The sequence below is a fragment of the Nymphaea colorata genome, chromosome 4, assembly GCF_008831285.2.
Source record: "Nymphaea colorata isolate Beijing-Zhang1983 chromosome 4, ASM883128v2, whole genome shotgun sequence".
In the NCBI taxonomy this organism is placed as follows: Eukaryota; Viridiplantae; Streptophyta; class Magnoliopsida; order Nymphaeales; family Nymphaeaceae; genus Nymphaea; species Nymphaea colorata.
The window spans coordinates 14,198,427-14,215,145 of NC_045141.1; the positions used below are offsets into that span (position 1 = coordinate 14,198,427).

At 39.9% G+C, this 16,719-nt stretch overlaps 1 protein-coding gene across 1 annotated transcript; it reads right to left on the minus strand.

Moving 5' to 3' along the window:
* Positions 1-4,252: 4,252 nt before the first annotated feature.
* Positions 4,253-9,515, minus strand: LOC116252884 (pyrophosphate-energized vacuolar membrane proton pump-like). Its single transcript, XM_031627493.2, has 8 exons — positions 9,161-9,515; positions 7,056-7,630; positions 6,547-6,926; positions 6,358-6,444; positions 5,904-6,234; positions 5,329-5,739; positions 5,149-5,208; positions 4,253-4,761 (listed from the first exon to the last, which is right to left on the minus strand). Exons 1-8 carry the CDS (start codon positions 9,414-9,416, stop codon positions 4,558-4,560), a joined length of 2,304 nt encoding a protein of 767 aa, XP_031483353.1. The 5' UTR covers positions 9,417-9,515; the 3' UTR covers positions 4,253-4,557.
* Between the last annotated feature and the right edge of the window lie 7,204 nt (positions 9,516-16,719).

Genomic DNA, 16,719 nt, shown 5'->3' on the forward strand with positions numbered 1-16,719 from the left:
GTACTAAATAGTCACAATTTGGTTGTAGAATGAATAAGATGAGAGCCAAGAATGCCGTAGAAAGATACAAAAATATCCTAGTCATAGTCACAAAAAAACGTTATTTTTGAAAAAAAATGCAAAAAAAAAAACGCGAGAAAATGAAATGCCATTTAAAAGTAAAAAAACGGTTTTTTTTTTAAAACATGAAAAATGAGAAAAACACTTTTTAAATGCGTTTTTAACGCATGTTTTCACTTTTTTTCATTTTCTATTTTTTATTTGTTGCAAATCTACTTATCTTTTGATGTTTGTGTTATTATTTTCTCATTTATTTTATTTTTCCATATTTTTAGTTTTTTATTTTTTAAATACAGTTTTTTCCTTTTTTTCATATTTTTCAAGTCTGTCGTATTATACCAAAAAAAAAACCTTACCGTTTAAAACTCCGAGATATCATTTGTGACTGTGATTCTAATTACAGCAGTTTGATATGGCAAAACCATATGAATGTATCATTTGGTGATGGCTCTTTCCCTTTTTCCTTTGTGCATAAGCTAATGCTAGATCTTTTTGTTGGCATTAGTTTCTCTCTTGATCCTGGACTCCTTGAACTGTCCTGGGAATTATGTTGCAATATTGAGTTTCCAGCTTTGCTGCAATGGCCTTAACATGCTTCTTGTTACGTGAGCACACATAGGGGAGGAACATGAAAAGCCAAAGCCTCCCCCTACCCGCTGCCTCAGGGGGTTCAGGGTCTGCTTCGGAACCTAGGTGACAGAAATGTCCCCATTTGCGGCCCAGGGGTTCGCATCTATGCGAATCGAACCGAGACACTGCCTACATACCAGTTGACTCGACCAGCTATGCTACGCCCCTTGAAAAACTTATCAACGAATGAGCAAAAACTATCAGCTGAGATCATATTCGATAACCTCATTAGTGAGGGGAGTAAACTAAAACTTGAAATTGTTCTTGTTGGTTTGGTCCTCAACTAATTCAACATGTTTCCTTCAGGCTGACTAACAAAACCTAGATCTAGCTGCAAAAAAGTACCTTCATCCTGGCTTATGACATAATTAAAACCTTTAGATGGGGCGAAGCCCGAAAAGCCAAGGCTTCCTGAATAAGGTCCAGGGCCTCCAGGCCTCTGTTGGAAACTCATGCATGAGAGCATGCAAGAGGCTGACAAGTGACAACCATGAGAATATTACCAGCAATTGGCCACTATCATCGCTTGTCACTCTAACCAGGAGTGAAAGCTTTAGAGGAAGACCAAATTCTTTAAGAAGATTGGTGTTATTGAAGCTGCAACCCTTCGCGCCCGCTTGGTAAATGGGACGGGTCGCAGCTGTTCCATGAATTATGCCCCAAAGATTAAATTAGTCTATGAATGTGCCCTAATTTTATTCGCATATTCATAGAACAGTTACAGATTGGTCTTACTGTTAAACAACCCCTTAGCGATATTCTATACAACAGTTTTGTACTTGAAGGTGCCACAAAATTTTCATTAGTTGAGGCTGCCAAGTAAGGATGTCAATATATCCGATTTGAATTGGGTATCCAACTGATTCGATCCGAAAAAATTGGATATGGAAAAAAATTTAATATCAGATTAAGAAATCGGATCGGATTCGGATTTAATAAATGGCATCCGATCGGATTCGGACATACGTAGATATCTGATCAGATTCAGATACGGATCCGGATTGGATTTATTTTAGACAAATGTCCTTGAAAATTGGCAAAATCTGGATCAAAATTTGGATTTGAATTCGGATATACATATAAAAATCGGATTCAGATAGGATTCGGATTGTAAAATCGAATTTTGGATTTGGATTCGGGTATGACTTTCTTTATTCGAATTTGAATCCAAATATGTGAATATCTGAAAAAGCGAATATGATTAAAGATATATTTGATCCCAATTCGATCCGTTGACATCCCTGCTACCAAGACATACAAAAGCCACTATTGAATATCCAGCCAGTGCTGATAGATTGAAGATCCCACTCAACCACACTAAATCAATGCGATGTGGGAAAGTTTTGAGAATCCAAATAGAAACTGGATTGGAAACAAAGTTAGGAAAAGACATCTGATTTGGATTCAGATTTGAAGTTCCAATAGAACTAGCCGGTCAGATAACATATATCCTCATTAATGTGGCATTCCCAGCAAACCTTTTGCATGTTCACAATTCACAACTAATTCGATTCTTAAACCTCGTTTTAACTTAATCATCAAAAATGCATGATCAGATGCAGACCTACAGGATCTACCAACAAAAATCCGGTTGTAAATTTTTTTTAAGAATCAGATCCGTCAGGTGTCTTAACTTTTTCATTATCAGAAATCCAATCCATTAAGGGGCCACATAGCAGGAGCGTCAATTTGTGGTCAGAATGCAGTCGAATTTGATACAACCAGAAAAGTTAAAAACCTTCTAACAGATCTGAATTTTTGGCATGGATAGATCTGATCTTTTGCACGGCGATGGGTTGAGTTGAGTCCATGGTCTTGTATGTTCTTCCCCAACTAAGCTCACCATTTTAAATCAATTCAAACATTTTTTTCTTTCTCCCTCTACCTCTCGAGTTCTTGTGATGTATAAAATAAGTGACAACACAATAAAAAGTTGGTCGGATGAAATACTCCTCCTCCTCGCCTGAAAAGTCCGTGAGATGTGAGACTTTCTCGTTACCATGCTAATAAAGCGATTCAATGGATAAACGGGCAGATTGGCAGCGGTGAATTGGCACATCTGGGACTGAACCATGGGGATGGGATGTTCTTCTGTTCTTAGTTTGGTTAGAAAAAGAACTGAACAGCGAAGCCAGTACATTGGCTGCTAACTACGATCTCAATAAGTGGGGAAGCATATCTACATGGATCTCAATGACAACGCTCCCCTGCATTGGAAGTGGTTCTTATACATTGCAATTGTTGGTAGGCGTCTCACATCAAACAGGCTCAGGAAGTAGAGAATTTCACTTGCGAGTGACAATCTTTTCCTTAGATGACAATTCCAATGCAAAATTCCCTTTAAAAGAAGACTCCCGCCTTCTTGGTTCTTCCTTTTATCTCCAAGGTCCATAGCTCTTTTTCTTTGCCTCTTCCTTGTATCTCGAGGGTCTAAAGCTCAATTGGTATATGGGGGACCTTTATCTTTCCTCATGAAACAAATACCCACAAGGAAGAGTTGTGTGTAATCATTTTTTCTTGCTCGATTTGCTGTTTCTGTGCAGCTATTGTTCTAACCATGTGTCCTGCAATCTTCTTATACAGACTTTTTTTTATGATTTATACAGATTTTTTATGATTTTTGACGGTTGAGAGAGGCATAATATAACTGATCAAGTTTGTGATTTTTGTGGTAAGATTGTTTATAGCATAGTTGATTGGATTGACGACTGCCTTTAAAGGTATAATATAGAGGATCAAATTGACAGTCCAATGAAAATCTAAGATTTCTGATAAGATTGCCTCTATCATGTCAAATTGGCAGCTCAATGAAAGTCTGGATTTTAGGTAGGATTCCCTCTAACATAATTGACCGGATTGACGGCTCTGATTAACGGTTGTCTCGAAAAGCATAACATAACATAGCTGATGGAATTGACAAACATAACATAGCTGATGGTATTTGACAGAACAATAGATGATGGAATTGGCAGCCCAATAATACCTGATCGAATTGGCAGCCCAATGAAAATCTAAGCATTTCCACGAATTGGTGGCCGGCGGTTCCTAAGTGAATCACGAGAAGTAAACACTTGCCACAAACTTCCAAAATAATTCAGACGGCAATTCGCGGAAGTTGGCACAAAGCCACGTAGAATGCACCACCGTCGTCTCATTCAACGTGGCAACGCAGGAAAGAACGGTCACAGACCCCTCTCTTTGTCACCATCAATCAGAATCTTTTCCGTTTATGCCGACAAAAAGCCGGAGAGTTAGGCAGAGAAACGACAAGCAGGGGAAGGGGCAACGCTCTAACTATTGGAAGGACCTGAACTTCTTCCAAAACGAAAGCCGGGAATCATCAAAACCAGGACGCCATGGCAACCACTATCATCTCAATCAAATTCACGAAAATTTTTGCTTCACGTCACCACAAAACAGGAGCCGATGATTGGAAACATGAAAGCAAACGCTACGCCATGTTCAAGGTCATAAACGCGGAAGCATCCCCATGCGGGCGAATCAACAAAAGGACAGTACAGAGTACAAGACAGATAAACTGAGATACATTTCAACCCCCACATCAAAAAGTCGGTTCTTTATATTGCCCAAGAAAATCGACGATTCTTACACTCATGATATAAAGAAAAAGGATAATGGCAAAAGCCAAAATTATAGGAGAAAGGATGGTAACAGAAAACTAGACTAGTCTCTCTTTTCTCAAACAGAAAGGAGAAGAACCAAAACGCTCAACCATGTAGATGATAACCGAGTGCCTGGGACAAGGAAAGGGAAAATAAGAGGAGAAAACTACGACTAGGAAGAGAAGAAGACTAGAGGCACTGGAGAAGGAGCAACCGTCGACCACCATTCTCTCCCTGCCGGTGTCTAGATCTTGAACAGGATGCCTCCATGAGTGGCGAAGAATGGCGCGAACACAAGCGATTCGACTGCCATCAACTTGATCAAGATGTTGAGCGATGGACCAGACGTGTCCTTCAAAGGATCTCCGATGGTGTCACCTATCACGGCTGCCTTGTGCGGATCTGATCCTTTAGGACCAAGGGACCTCGCGTGCTCTGTAACACCGGCCTGTTGTAGAAAGGAGAGAACAGTAATATTAGTATATCAGTCAAGAGGACAACCTACTACAAATGGATTGACTCCGCCAAGGGAAAGCTCATAGCTGCATTTCCCAGACAAACCACTACAGATCGATTCAGTGGCTGGCAGACGAATCTCACATGGTGCTATAGAAGTAATGGCATCGAAAAGGACAGCAGAATTAGAACACGTTAAAAGAAGACCAAAGAACAAACGGAGCACAACCAATTCATTAATCCTCTGCTATGATTTCCTCAATCTGCTAAAGAATCCAGCTTTGTTCTTAGCGTTTTCACCATACTGGTATACCCGGAGGAACGACCGAAAGAAAGGAAAAACAAAATGCAGCAAAGAGAGGAGAACTCCGCCGAGTACCTCAATATATTTCTTGGCATTGTCCCATGCACCGCCAGTATTTGATGCTGATATAGCGATCTGTCCAGCAGGAGAAAAAGAAACAACAAAAGCGAAATAAATGAAATGAACAGCTGATCGTTAGGAAGTAGGAACTATCGAAAGGAACGAAACACAGGCCAGCAAACCGACAATACTTACTTGTACTCCAGAGACAAGGGCGCCAGCCAAAACTCCAGACAGAGTTTGAACGCCAAAGAAGGTCCCGGCGATGAGGGGAGTGAGCATGACGAGAGCGCCAGGCGGAATCATCTCCCGGATTGACGCATCAGTCGATATCTTCACACAGTTGGCATAGTCTGGTTTTGCAAGGCCTTCCATGAGACCTGGAATTGTATTGAACTGTCGCCGGACTTCCTCCACCATCTTGAGAGCTGCACTGCCCACGCTCTTCATTGTCATAGCAGAGAACCAGTAAGGAAGCATTGCACCCACGATCAACCCAATGAAAACTTTTGGGGACAACACATCAACTAAAGCAATTCCAGCACGGCTAACAAATGCTCCAAAAAGTGCCAACGAGACCAAAGCAGCCGATCCAATTGCAAAACCCTGTAGGGCAAACAGCAACGGAATTTTCAGCAAATTCCAAGGAGAAAATGCATGTAAATCTTCTCAGGTGTGGTTCAGTAAAAGGCAGAAATTTAAAAGCACCATTCCGTCTTCTCACTTTGTCTTGTCTAACGTGAGATAGAAAGAGTAAGTCGTCGAAATACCTTGCCAATTGCAGCTGTGGTGTTTCCAGCAGCATCAAGAGCATCAGTTCTCTCACGAATCCTATGGCTCATTCCAGCCATCTCTGCGATACCGCCAGCATTGTCGCTAACTGGACCATAAGCATCAATTGCCAACCCAGTAGCAATTGTGCTCAGCATTCCAAGGGCAGCCATAGCAATGCCGTACATAGCAGCAAGACTGAAACTCACATAGATGCTCACAGCAATAGCAAAAATTGGAATAATGACCGACTTGTATCCCAACGCAAGGCCAAAAATAACATTGGTCGCAGCACCAGTCCTGCAAGCATCTGCAACATCCTGGACGGGGCTGCATATGAAAAGGAGAAAGTTCTTGCTTGAGTTTCACTGGATATGACAACTAAATTACCAAAAAATAGAATAACAACAATAAAACCAGCGAAAGATGAGCTTAAGAAAGAATAGCAATTACCCATATGCATTGCTTGTAAAGAATTCAGTCACAAATCCAATGATAAGACCAGACCACAAACCAACCGCCACACAGAAAAAGAGTTGCCTGCCGCACATAAAGGATGGAGAAATGAGAAATTGCTACCACAAAATATATCATCTTAGTTTTAAATTTTTACTGTTCCTAGCAAAAATTAGCATCACTTGCCAGTTCTTTACGGTCTTCTGAGATCCAAAGTTGAAAATTGTGAAGGATGGTGGGAGAGCAAGCCAGCAAATAATGGCAACTCCAGCAGTCATTAGCACTGTGGAGATGATAAGCTGCTTCTTCAATGCCGGTTCAATTTCCTTCACCGCCTTAATCTCAAAGAAGTCAGTTGCAAAGAGTGTGGTTACCAAGCACACTATAATACCCCCAGAACTCACAAGCAAGGGGAAACACATAGGGGTGAACTGGTGGTTGATTCCGAATGAAGAAATAGAGCCCACAACAAGTGCCGCACATGTAGACTCTGCGTATGAACCAAAAAGATCAGATCCCATTCCTGCAATATCTCCAACATTGTCACCAACATTATCAGCAATTACCTGAAATAAACAGATGCACAGGTCAGTAAAGCCAAACAACGGAGACAAACATTTGTAGAAACAATTTGCATGGCAAAACAAAGAAGAAGGTGATGCGGCAAAAAAAGATGACAGTTCAAAACTTCTTACAGCTGGATTACGTGGATCATCCTCAGGGATGTTCCTCTCAACCTTTCCTACAAGATCTGCACCCACATCTGCAGCTTTAGTATAAATGCCTCCACCAACTCTTCCAAAGAGAGCCATAGAAGAACCACCAAGACCGTAGCCAGTGATTGACTCGAAAAGTCCTTCCCAGTCATCACCATAATATATCTTGAAGAGGTTGATGGCAATATAGAGAACAAGAAGACCGTTTGCAGCAAGAAGAAATCCCATAACTGCACCAGACCTGAATGCAACAATAAAAGCTTTTCCAACACCTTTCCTTGCTTCAAGAGTTGTCCGAGCATTTGCATATGTTGCTATTTTCATCCCAAGGAATCCAGACACCACGGAGGTGAATGCACCTAGCAAGAAGGATACAGTGCTGAAAATTGCATTGGCAAGGGCAGGTTTGCACATTTTGTCCTTGCTGTAGGTACATGGTCTACTTTTAGTACTGAATCCCTCCACAGAACCGAGGAACAGAAAGATCAGCACAGCAAAGGCAACCATGAAAATCCCCACGTATCGATATTCAGTGAAGAGGAACGAAGTGGCGCCTGCAACAAATATACCCAAAACTCAGTTCCATTTTATTTACTCAGGAATGATGTTGACCTCTTCTCTCCGTCCGGGCATGAGAAAAATATATAGTTGAGAAGAACTCGGGACAAAGGAGCGCCACATCCATATGATAAATGAGACCAAGAGAATAGACCTCAGAAACTGGAAAAAGAAACCAAGTGAACTGAAAGAACCCACTAAAATTAAAGGACAACAACGGCACAACTACAACAATCCTGATGACACTGAATCAGACGTACGCTAGGTTTATGAAGGCAGTAAGCAGGCAGAAGAAGCATCATAAATAAACGGCGATAATAGGGTAGGCGGTTCATTAAGAGAGTACATCACAGTTTTATCACTTTGTTGAGTCCTCAAAATTTTTCACAACCATTCGCTTCCTTAGCAACAACAGTTCTATCACTGTGTGAGTTTTACTCAAAACAGTTTTTAACCATTTCCTTACATGTTGGTAGGACATCTGGAGACACAGACATGTCTGGGATTTTAAAGCCAGAACATGGGAAAAAAAGATACCCTAAAACTTTACAAAAACAGGCAGACCTTATTTCTTTTTGTGCATTTGTGGCTCGGTTCACCGGCCTGTAGGCACAAACAAATAAGGAGTACGAGAAAGAGGATCCACTAAAATAGAAATAATCTCTGAGAAAAGAGGGGGCCACACCCATTATAGATTTTAAGCAGACGGAAGATAACCATTCCAAGTTGCTACGGTAGAAGAAGAAGAAGTATAAACAGGACACTGGTCCACTAAATTACGTCCTTTGAAGGTACATATCGACCATAACTTCATTTTATTTATTAACAAATAAAAGAAAGCTATATAAAATTAGAATGGTGAGATTCATTCAAGGCGATTCGTATTTTAGTATTTTACTTATACCAAACGACCAAAGATTAGTCAACAGGGGGAGAAAAAACAGAAGAACTGACAGAAGAATTTTGGTCAGCACCCGGCACAGCGGAGATGGACATGGAGACAGGCAACGATTCCAATCTGCGGAAACATGCAGCTCTCCCAGCACCGATTCAATCATGGAAATGTTAGATCCAACGCCCATCATGCCCCAACGCAGTTGCCACCGGTAACACGGACGCACAAAACAAGGGAAAAAATGGCTAGAGAAGTGCTAGACTCCATATCTGTCCACTTCCTTAACAAATCGCGTCGATGTGGACGATACTAACTAAAAATGGTCATATCGTAGCACGACGATCGTGACCAAAAGAACTTTGACGATGTTGGTGACAAAATAAAATAAACTAACAGCTATGTGGTGATGGCCGTCAGTAGATTTCAGAAATACAGAGAGAATTTACTACCTTGTCATGAACATTCACAAGCACGGAACAGCAAAAGCAACCAAAAAACTCAAAAGGGAGGAAGATGGGAAACTCGAAAGCAGGGAGAAGAAACAAGAGAGTTTGCATCCTTCGAAAGAAGAACGAAAGCAAAGCAGAGAGAGAGAGAAGACAGAGATGACGTAAAAGTATAAACTGTAAACCTTCAGAGATGGCGTTCTGAATCTCCGCGCACTTGCTGACGACATTATGATCACTGAGGCCTTCCTCCTCCTCCACCAAGTACTCGGACAACCCGTTCTTCTTGGAAGAGTTGTTGGAGGAGGTGGGCAGCTGCTCCGGCGACAGCTTCACCCTTGACACCAGAAACCACTGCAGCAGCGCGTAGGCTATCCCCACCACCGACGCTACCGGTATCAGCACCTCCGTCACCGTTTCCGAAAGAATAGCCCCTCCCATCTTGCCCCCTCTCCCTCCACTCTGCCACTCAAACACCACCACCACCTCCTTCCCTCCCTCGCCGGATTCCGCTTCTTCCTCACCCTCAAACAAGAGACCAGCAGCTACAGAACGCGAAGCGTGCGTGTCTCCAAGAGTGAGAACTTGAAACCCCCGGCTTTGCTTTTGTAGTCGAAGCAGGCGATGGACTCGCGGGCTTACTACTTACTGTAAGGCGTTTTCGAGAAGCGGTTTTCTTGTCCCTGGTTTTCGTTTCTCCTTATTTTATTGCAGTTTTTTATTAGAAGCACTTTTTTTTGCAATAGTTTTTTCCTCTGTCCCTATTAAACTTTTTATGACTCGAGAATTTATCTTATAAAGTTGGTTGTTCTTGTTGCTGATGACAACTTATCATAACTTTCAAGAAATGCTGGTTTGAGCTGGATGAACTATCTATTAAAATTTTCTTACTCTTAAGAGAGTCCATAATCTTTTAGTGAAAGCAATCATGAATATGAAACCTTAAAATCTATGATTGAAGATCCCAAACCACTTCAAATCCAAAGTTTAAACAATGAGTTTCATGCACTTTGGGTTAAGAGAATAGAAATTGTTTCCACCATCTCATGCTTCATAATCTTGGTGGAGATGAACCTCAAAAAGTGAGAGAAAAGGAGCTCTGCAAGTAAAAGAGGGAAGGATTTGCATTTCTTTTTTAGATGTTTTGGTAAGCCTTTGGTCACTACCCACTAAAGCAGAACCGCACTTCCTTCCTATTTGTTTGATTATAACTTTGTATATACAAGGATCAACAACCGTTGATTTAAAAATTTATGTAAGACGATGATCTCTTGTTTTTTTTCTCATTTACTATTCATTTTCTTCCTTGATATTTTTGGGATGAGGGAAAAGATGAAAAGGAGTGAAAAGGAAAAAAAGGAGCTGTGACGTTTGCCCGCCAGAAAACAAGAACCGATTCTTGAACAACGTGCACCCACAGGAAAGAAAAGTTTTTACTGTCTCATTTTATCTCATCGTGTTAAAAAGTTGTCTCTACTTTTCCGTTTTAGTCTGCGTATCGTGTTTGGTTAGAGTGATTTACTTTGTTGGTATAGAATTGATGCCTACCGTCGTCGTTGTCTTCAATGCGCAGGTGGGTCCCAACAGAGGCGCGGAAGTGGGCCCCGCTCCTCACGGCCCGCAGCTTTTCTTTTTGCTCTGCTCCTACTTGTTTTGTGAAAAGAGTCCTCGGTTTTGCGCTCGTGCTCCAAAAGAGTCCCCGTTTTTATCATTTTACGAATTAGTGCGTAACGTTTCACTTGTTTACCTTCTTAGCTTAGTCCTGGCTTTGTTTAATAGCATTATAACGTCTCTAAGCTTCGAGCTCTTTTCCGATCATTAAGTCATAATCTTCTTATTAAAAAATATAAAAATACTTAAAATAAATTAAATGTATGTTATAAATAATTAAAAGATAACAGGAGGTGCTCCTAGATCAGTGAGGAATCCAACAAATTCAATTTGAATATATCAATTCAAGCTGATTAAATTCTAAACAATTATTGTAAGATCATGCCATCAAGAGTCGAGTCGATGGTAATAACTAGATCACATGTTCCGTATGATTAAATGACATGCTCTTATAATAAAGTTTTAGGCACAAATCCCGAACTTGAGTACAAATGAATTATCATACTTGTAATTGGTGTCTATGTATTGATCGCTTATTGTTAAAATAAAAAAGTATGAGCAAAACGACACAGACTACTGATCCATACTTACTGCGTGGACCTAAAATGCTTTGTATTTTTAATTTTACGAATTTATAAATCATTGTTCAAAGGGGCATAAGGCAACCAGGCGGGTTTGAAGGCACATTGAAGGTGTGTCTCCAATTTGAAACCTGGCTATGTTCATTGAATTATAAAAAGGATAAGTTTTATGTGTAAGTTGAAGTATGAGATAATTTTATAATCTATAGTCTCAGTTCTTGACCTTGAGAGTAATCTATAAATCATCTAAAATACTTTAAATTGGTTTTATAACGAGAAAATTAGAAATAAAAACATATATATATGCCTTGTTTGGTACCGACCATAATCCATAATCCAAATAAATTTTTCATTGAACAGTCCATAAAAATAAAGACCCTTAACTTGTTGGGATTTATTTTTCATTTCTAACTTTTTCTACAAATCGAAAAATAAGACCTTTTAACTTTTAAAAATCATTAGATTAGATGTTGTTTGGCTATAATAACATTCTAATACTGTGAAGCTAGCCAATAACGGGGACAGATTAATAGAATATTGTAGTAAGTGTTTCATGTATATTTCATTTAGTTGTGACATATAATAATATATTATTATTATTGTCAAATAACTTATAAATGTGTTCTAATGGATTATTAAAGTAGTGATAGTTCTAAGAGGTATAGTTCAAATGGACCTAGCTGGGGCGTGTTGGAGGCGCATCTCCAATTCGAAACCTTTTCGAGGAGCAATAACATTTTTGAAAAGTTGTGCTGGTATGAGTAAATTCAATGATATGAGCTCCCTTCATAGAATTATAACGAAAAGAATGGCTCTCTACATGAAAATTTTCGTTTCTACAAGACAAAGCCAACCCGCATGATTTTTCTCCTTTTTTTTCCATTGTTCCCACTTTTAAAGCTGTACTTTTATCAATGTCTTAGTAAACCTTTAAAGCACCAAGTTTTGTTGAGGATAACAGTGAAAAAGGAAGATGCTGCAATAACCAAATGGCGGCGGCTCTGATACTTTATCTAAGATCTTCAAGTTGTCATTCTTTACAAATGTTCTTCTCTTACCTACTCACCACAGTTAATGGTCTCGAGAGAATCAAAAACTCGCGGTTGATGAAAGTGATAAGATCAATTATGTATTCATCCACAGTTGCTTTAAAAATTAAGTTTCCCTTGCTTTACACCGGCGATGATTACTTGAAAAAATGAATCATTCGCACAAAACAACGGAAAGATGACGAATTCGGGAAAACTGGAGACGACTGTGAATCTGACCCACAGAAATACTTTAATGGCAGAAGATATTTGTAGAGAGAGTGGCAGTAGCATGCCCATTCTGTGCAACAGGCATTGGCGGGCGTGCCCACGGTTTCTTCCCCCCCGTCATCTCTCTCTCTCTTCTCTCCGGTGGACGCCGTCGAACGGTGGGCCGGCCAGTCTCCGTCGTTTTTTTATTTTACTGCTCCTTAAGACTGAGACTGCGCCTCCTGTTTATAATAAGAACAGGAACACTTGGAAAGAGATCTTTTTCTTCTCGTTCTTCTTTTTTCTTCTGCCCTGAGAACGCGCAGAAGAACATTATCATGCCAATTTTTCGGATTAAAAGTCTTCTTAACAATCTTCTACTGTCACAAGGATATCGCCCATGGTCATCAACTGTTTTTTTTCTTCAACTGGCCAACAATTCTCTTTCTTTATTTCAAGATATCGAAAGTTACTTTCAAGTTCTCAGTTTGATTCCTATAAATGCTACTTTAGATTACAAATAGTTAAGTTTCCAATGAATCTTCTAAATTGCTTCCACTAAGACATTCAGCATCCCCTTAGGATCTGAAGCACTGTCATTAAATTAAAATGCACATTTTTTAAGAAATTGGTATTATCAAACAAAGACGTAGTTTGCTTCTAAAATTAGAAAATTGAAAGATGGAATTTTGATTCAATTCCAGTTTGAAGAGAAATTATGATTCTAGATTTTTTCATTCTTGAATCAAAATTCCAAACCATCAAAAGCTTCCTTAAATGTTCGTTATGCTCATATGAAGATATTTCTAGTTATAACAAGTTAAAAACTTTTTCCAAAAATATAGCTATAAGTTTTAGGCCTGCAAATGAACCCTGAAACATAGAAACAAGAAAGAATGAATGAAACTAGCTTCACCTCTTAGCGTAGCGTATCACGGCTACTAGGCAACTTCAGGTTTCAATTAATTATTTTTAGTTTTAATTGTTTTAAAAGGTAGACAACCTTTTCACGAAGCTACCAAAAAAAAAAGAAAAATAAAAGTTTTATCCCGTAAACTTTCAAAACTAGTACGACGTAAAACTTCAGAGTTTTAGACGGTCAGAATTAGTTTACGGAAGAAGACGCGAGAAATATTTCTTCTGTACGAAAGACATGCGTTTTTACGTCGCACCCCAATTCCTGCTCCTGTCCGTGAGTGCAAGACCAATCCACCGATTGAATAAAAAGAGTCGTGTCAGCCTTTCAATATTTCTGTAGGTTCTTGAATTGGGGAGGTTCGATTATAAGGGACTTCCGAAATGAAAACCTTGCGGCCATTGACAGGTTTTTCTGAAGCTCTCTTAGCCCATTGGTCGTGTTTAAACAGCTTTCCTTGCCTCCTCCTCCGTCTACAAGATTATTATATTCTCAAACCAGAATCAAGAGAGAGGGAGATTCAGCCAGCCATGACTCATGAGGTCGGTCCCCAAGAACAAAAACTCAACACATGTCCAGGTTGGAGCCGTAGGCCTCCCTCCTCATCGGACAACTCTTTTTTGTTGTTTTGTTACTTATTACCAGTCAGTCTATGGGCCATAGCCCCAAGCTTCTGTCACATAACTTGGGGCCTGTAAAAACAAAGTTCTTTGCTCTCTCTCTCTCTCTCTTTCTTTTGCTGTAATTGTCTTTTGTTCATTTGGTTGTCAAATCCGCTCTTCACTTGGGGAGGCAATTATAGGCTTGGGAACTGCTCCCCAAGTGCGGCGATGAACCCCTCTCTTTCCTTCCTTTTCTGGCTTTGTTCCATTCTGCACCTTGAGTTTCCCATCACTGTAAGCCATGTGCACCCAGATCTATGCCCACCTGACCTGTCTTCAATGACCACCATGGGGAACGGGTATCTCTGTACTCAGGCTGACGATGATGACCATGGTTGGCCTGCACCGTCTGATGCCGAAACGGGTGGGGCGAGGTGCGCTCAAGTTGAGAATATCCCTGTCAGGATGCCTTCGACAGCCATTAATGTATCTGCTGCTTTACTTATCGCAGCTACCAACCTTGAGATTTTAAATCATCCGAGGCTGCTATGTTTGGATGGATAGAAGAGGGGAGGGGGAAGAGTCCAGTGTCGTATTCAACCATTTCTTTCCTTTTTCCCCAATTTTTGTTTGATGCGATAGTGTAGACTGTAGACTACCTAGATCGTCTGGTGGAGTCAGACATATGAAGTTGGTCCTACGCCATTTCTTAGAGGAGGTTTCGTTCCCGTTCTGAGAACATCTGTACAGGATGATCAATGGAAGAAGAAAGTTGTTCATGAACTTCTCTTGAAAAATCAAAGAGAGCAAATATATCAATCCGTTTATTTAGTGCAAAAGGCTCGGCATTGCCGGAAAGGAGCAAAGCATCATCATCCTCCGCTGCCTTCTTGCTATTCGTTCCCCAAGTTTTGAGGTGCCCCTACAAACTAAAAAAACTCTTGATCACCTAATTTAATAGCGTAGACAAATCTAAGCTACTCTTTTGTGAAAGATGATGTTTAGATCATCTTATTGGCAAATAGAGTGATTGAAAGGGGAGTGCCATTTTTCAGGACTGTCATTCAAGGTGAGTGGAGAGGAGTTCTACCTTACCTGGTAAGAGATAATGGAACAGTGTGTTTGACGGAAAGAGAGGGACAGACGGAGACTCAGAAAAGGCCCAGTGAAGACGAATCGGTCGCCATGCTCTCTAGTGAGTTGACGCCGCCGGTCGGCCACGAGAGAGACAGAGGGACGACAGAGAGAATCCGGAAACCGGCAACATTGTTGATGGTGGCCGTCGGGTAGGTGGCGAGAGAGAGGAAGTCCAGTAACCGGCAATGTTGATGGTTGCCGTTGGGTAGGAGACGGAGCGCGAGAGAGAGCCCAGCGACGACGAATCGGTTGCCAGACTCTCTGGTTCGTCGACGTCGTCGGAATCAGTTGCCGGACACTGGACGCTCTGGTTAGTTAAAATTTTTAACAAAAATCAAGCTTTATTTTTTTAATTGTTGAATATATATGAAACTAAATTTTTTTAAAATTACATTTAAAATTTTGAATTTATAAAAATCTAAAGGGGGCCTTCGCACCTGCTGATCCCCTTGCTTCAATAGAAAAAAAAAAAATCTTGAAACTTGCTTTAGATTTGGGTCCTAACGGGTACAAATTCCATCGACAAGAACCAATAACCTGTTTCAAACACTTTAAAATAACCTGTTTCAAACACTTTAAAATCTATGAGAATCAAACATGTAAAACTGTTAAGGTCCAACTTTAAAAAGTTTAGTCTGTTATTGAAGATTTTAAAAAGTTTAGTCTGTTATTGAAGATTGTAAGAGGATTGTGAGAGATTTTCAAAGACACATAAGTAATTGATCATTTAGCTTTTAATCTTTTGGGGCTTGAAACTCAAACTATTAAAGGCGAGTTGGAATCCATCAAATTAAGAGCCCGAGTTTGGTGCAACAGTGAGACCGGTTATTATAGTGATATCAGAACACAATTCAATACTCACACATGAAATCCTACATGCATGGCCGTGTGCACCTTAAATAAGGTGCATTGCAATGTCCAACTTTAAAGTTGCGTTTGGATGCACATTCAAAATGATGTTTTGAGAAGCAAAATGACTTTTTGCTTCTCAAATCTTGTTTTGAAGGCGTTTGGACTAAAACTGGGTTTCTAAAAACCCATTTTTCTCAAAACAGAGTTTTATTGCATGTTTTGGAAAACTTGCTTGAGAACTCTTTGTTCAACCAAAACGATGTTTTGGATAAAAGATACTATTCATCTTACTTTGGTTATTTGATAAATATTTCAACAACCTAGTTGTAAATAATAATAACAAAAACTAGGTTTTAAAAAGTGAAAACCTGGTTTGTGAAAGGTTATCCAAACACATAAAGCCAAGTTTTCAAAACTCATTAAAAAAAAATTGATTTTCACAAAACCAAGTCTTAAAAAAAAAACCATTTTTTCAAAGTGTCATCCAAATGCAACGTAAAAAAGTTTAGTGTCATATTGAAGATGATGAGAAATTTTAAAGGGCTTGTAAAAAGGGTTATCAAATGATTGAGATTCACTGAACAAGAGCCTAAACCCAATATGAGAGTAGGTCTGGTTGTTAAAAAAAAAACACTGTGCGTTTCCAAGCGTCTTGATATCTAATGTCATTGGGACTTTCCTTTTTGCATACACATCTTTTTTTGAAGTCGCACGCAATGTTGTCAAATCTCCTAGAAAGTTTAGTTGAACTCATTGTTCATCTCCTCCATACGCTTTTCACAAGTTTAGCTGAACTCATTGTTCATC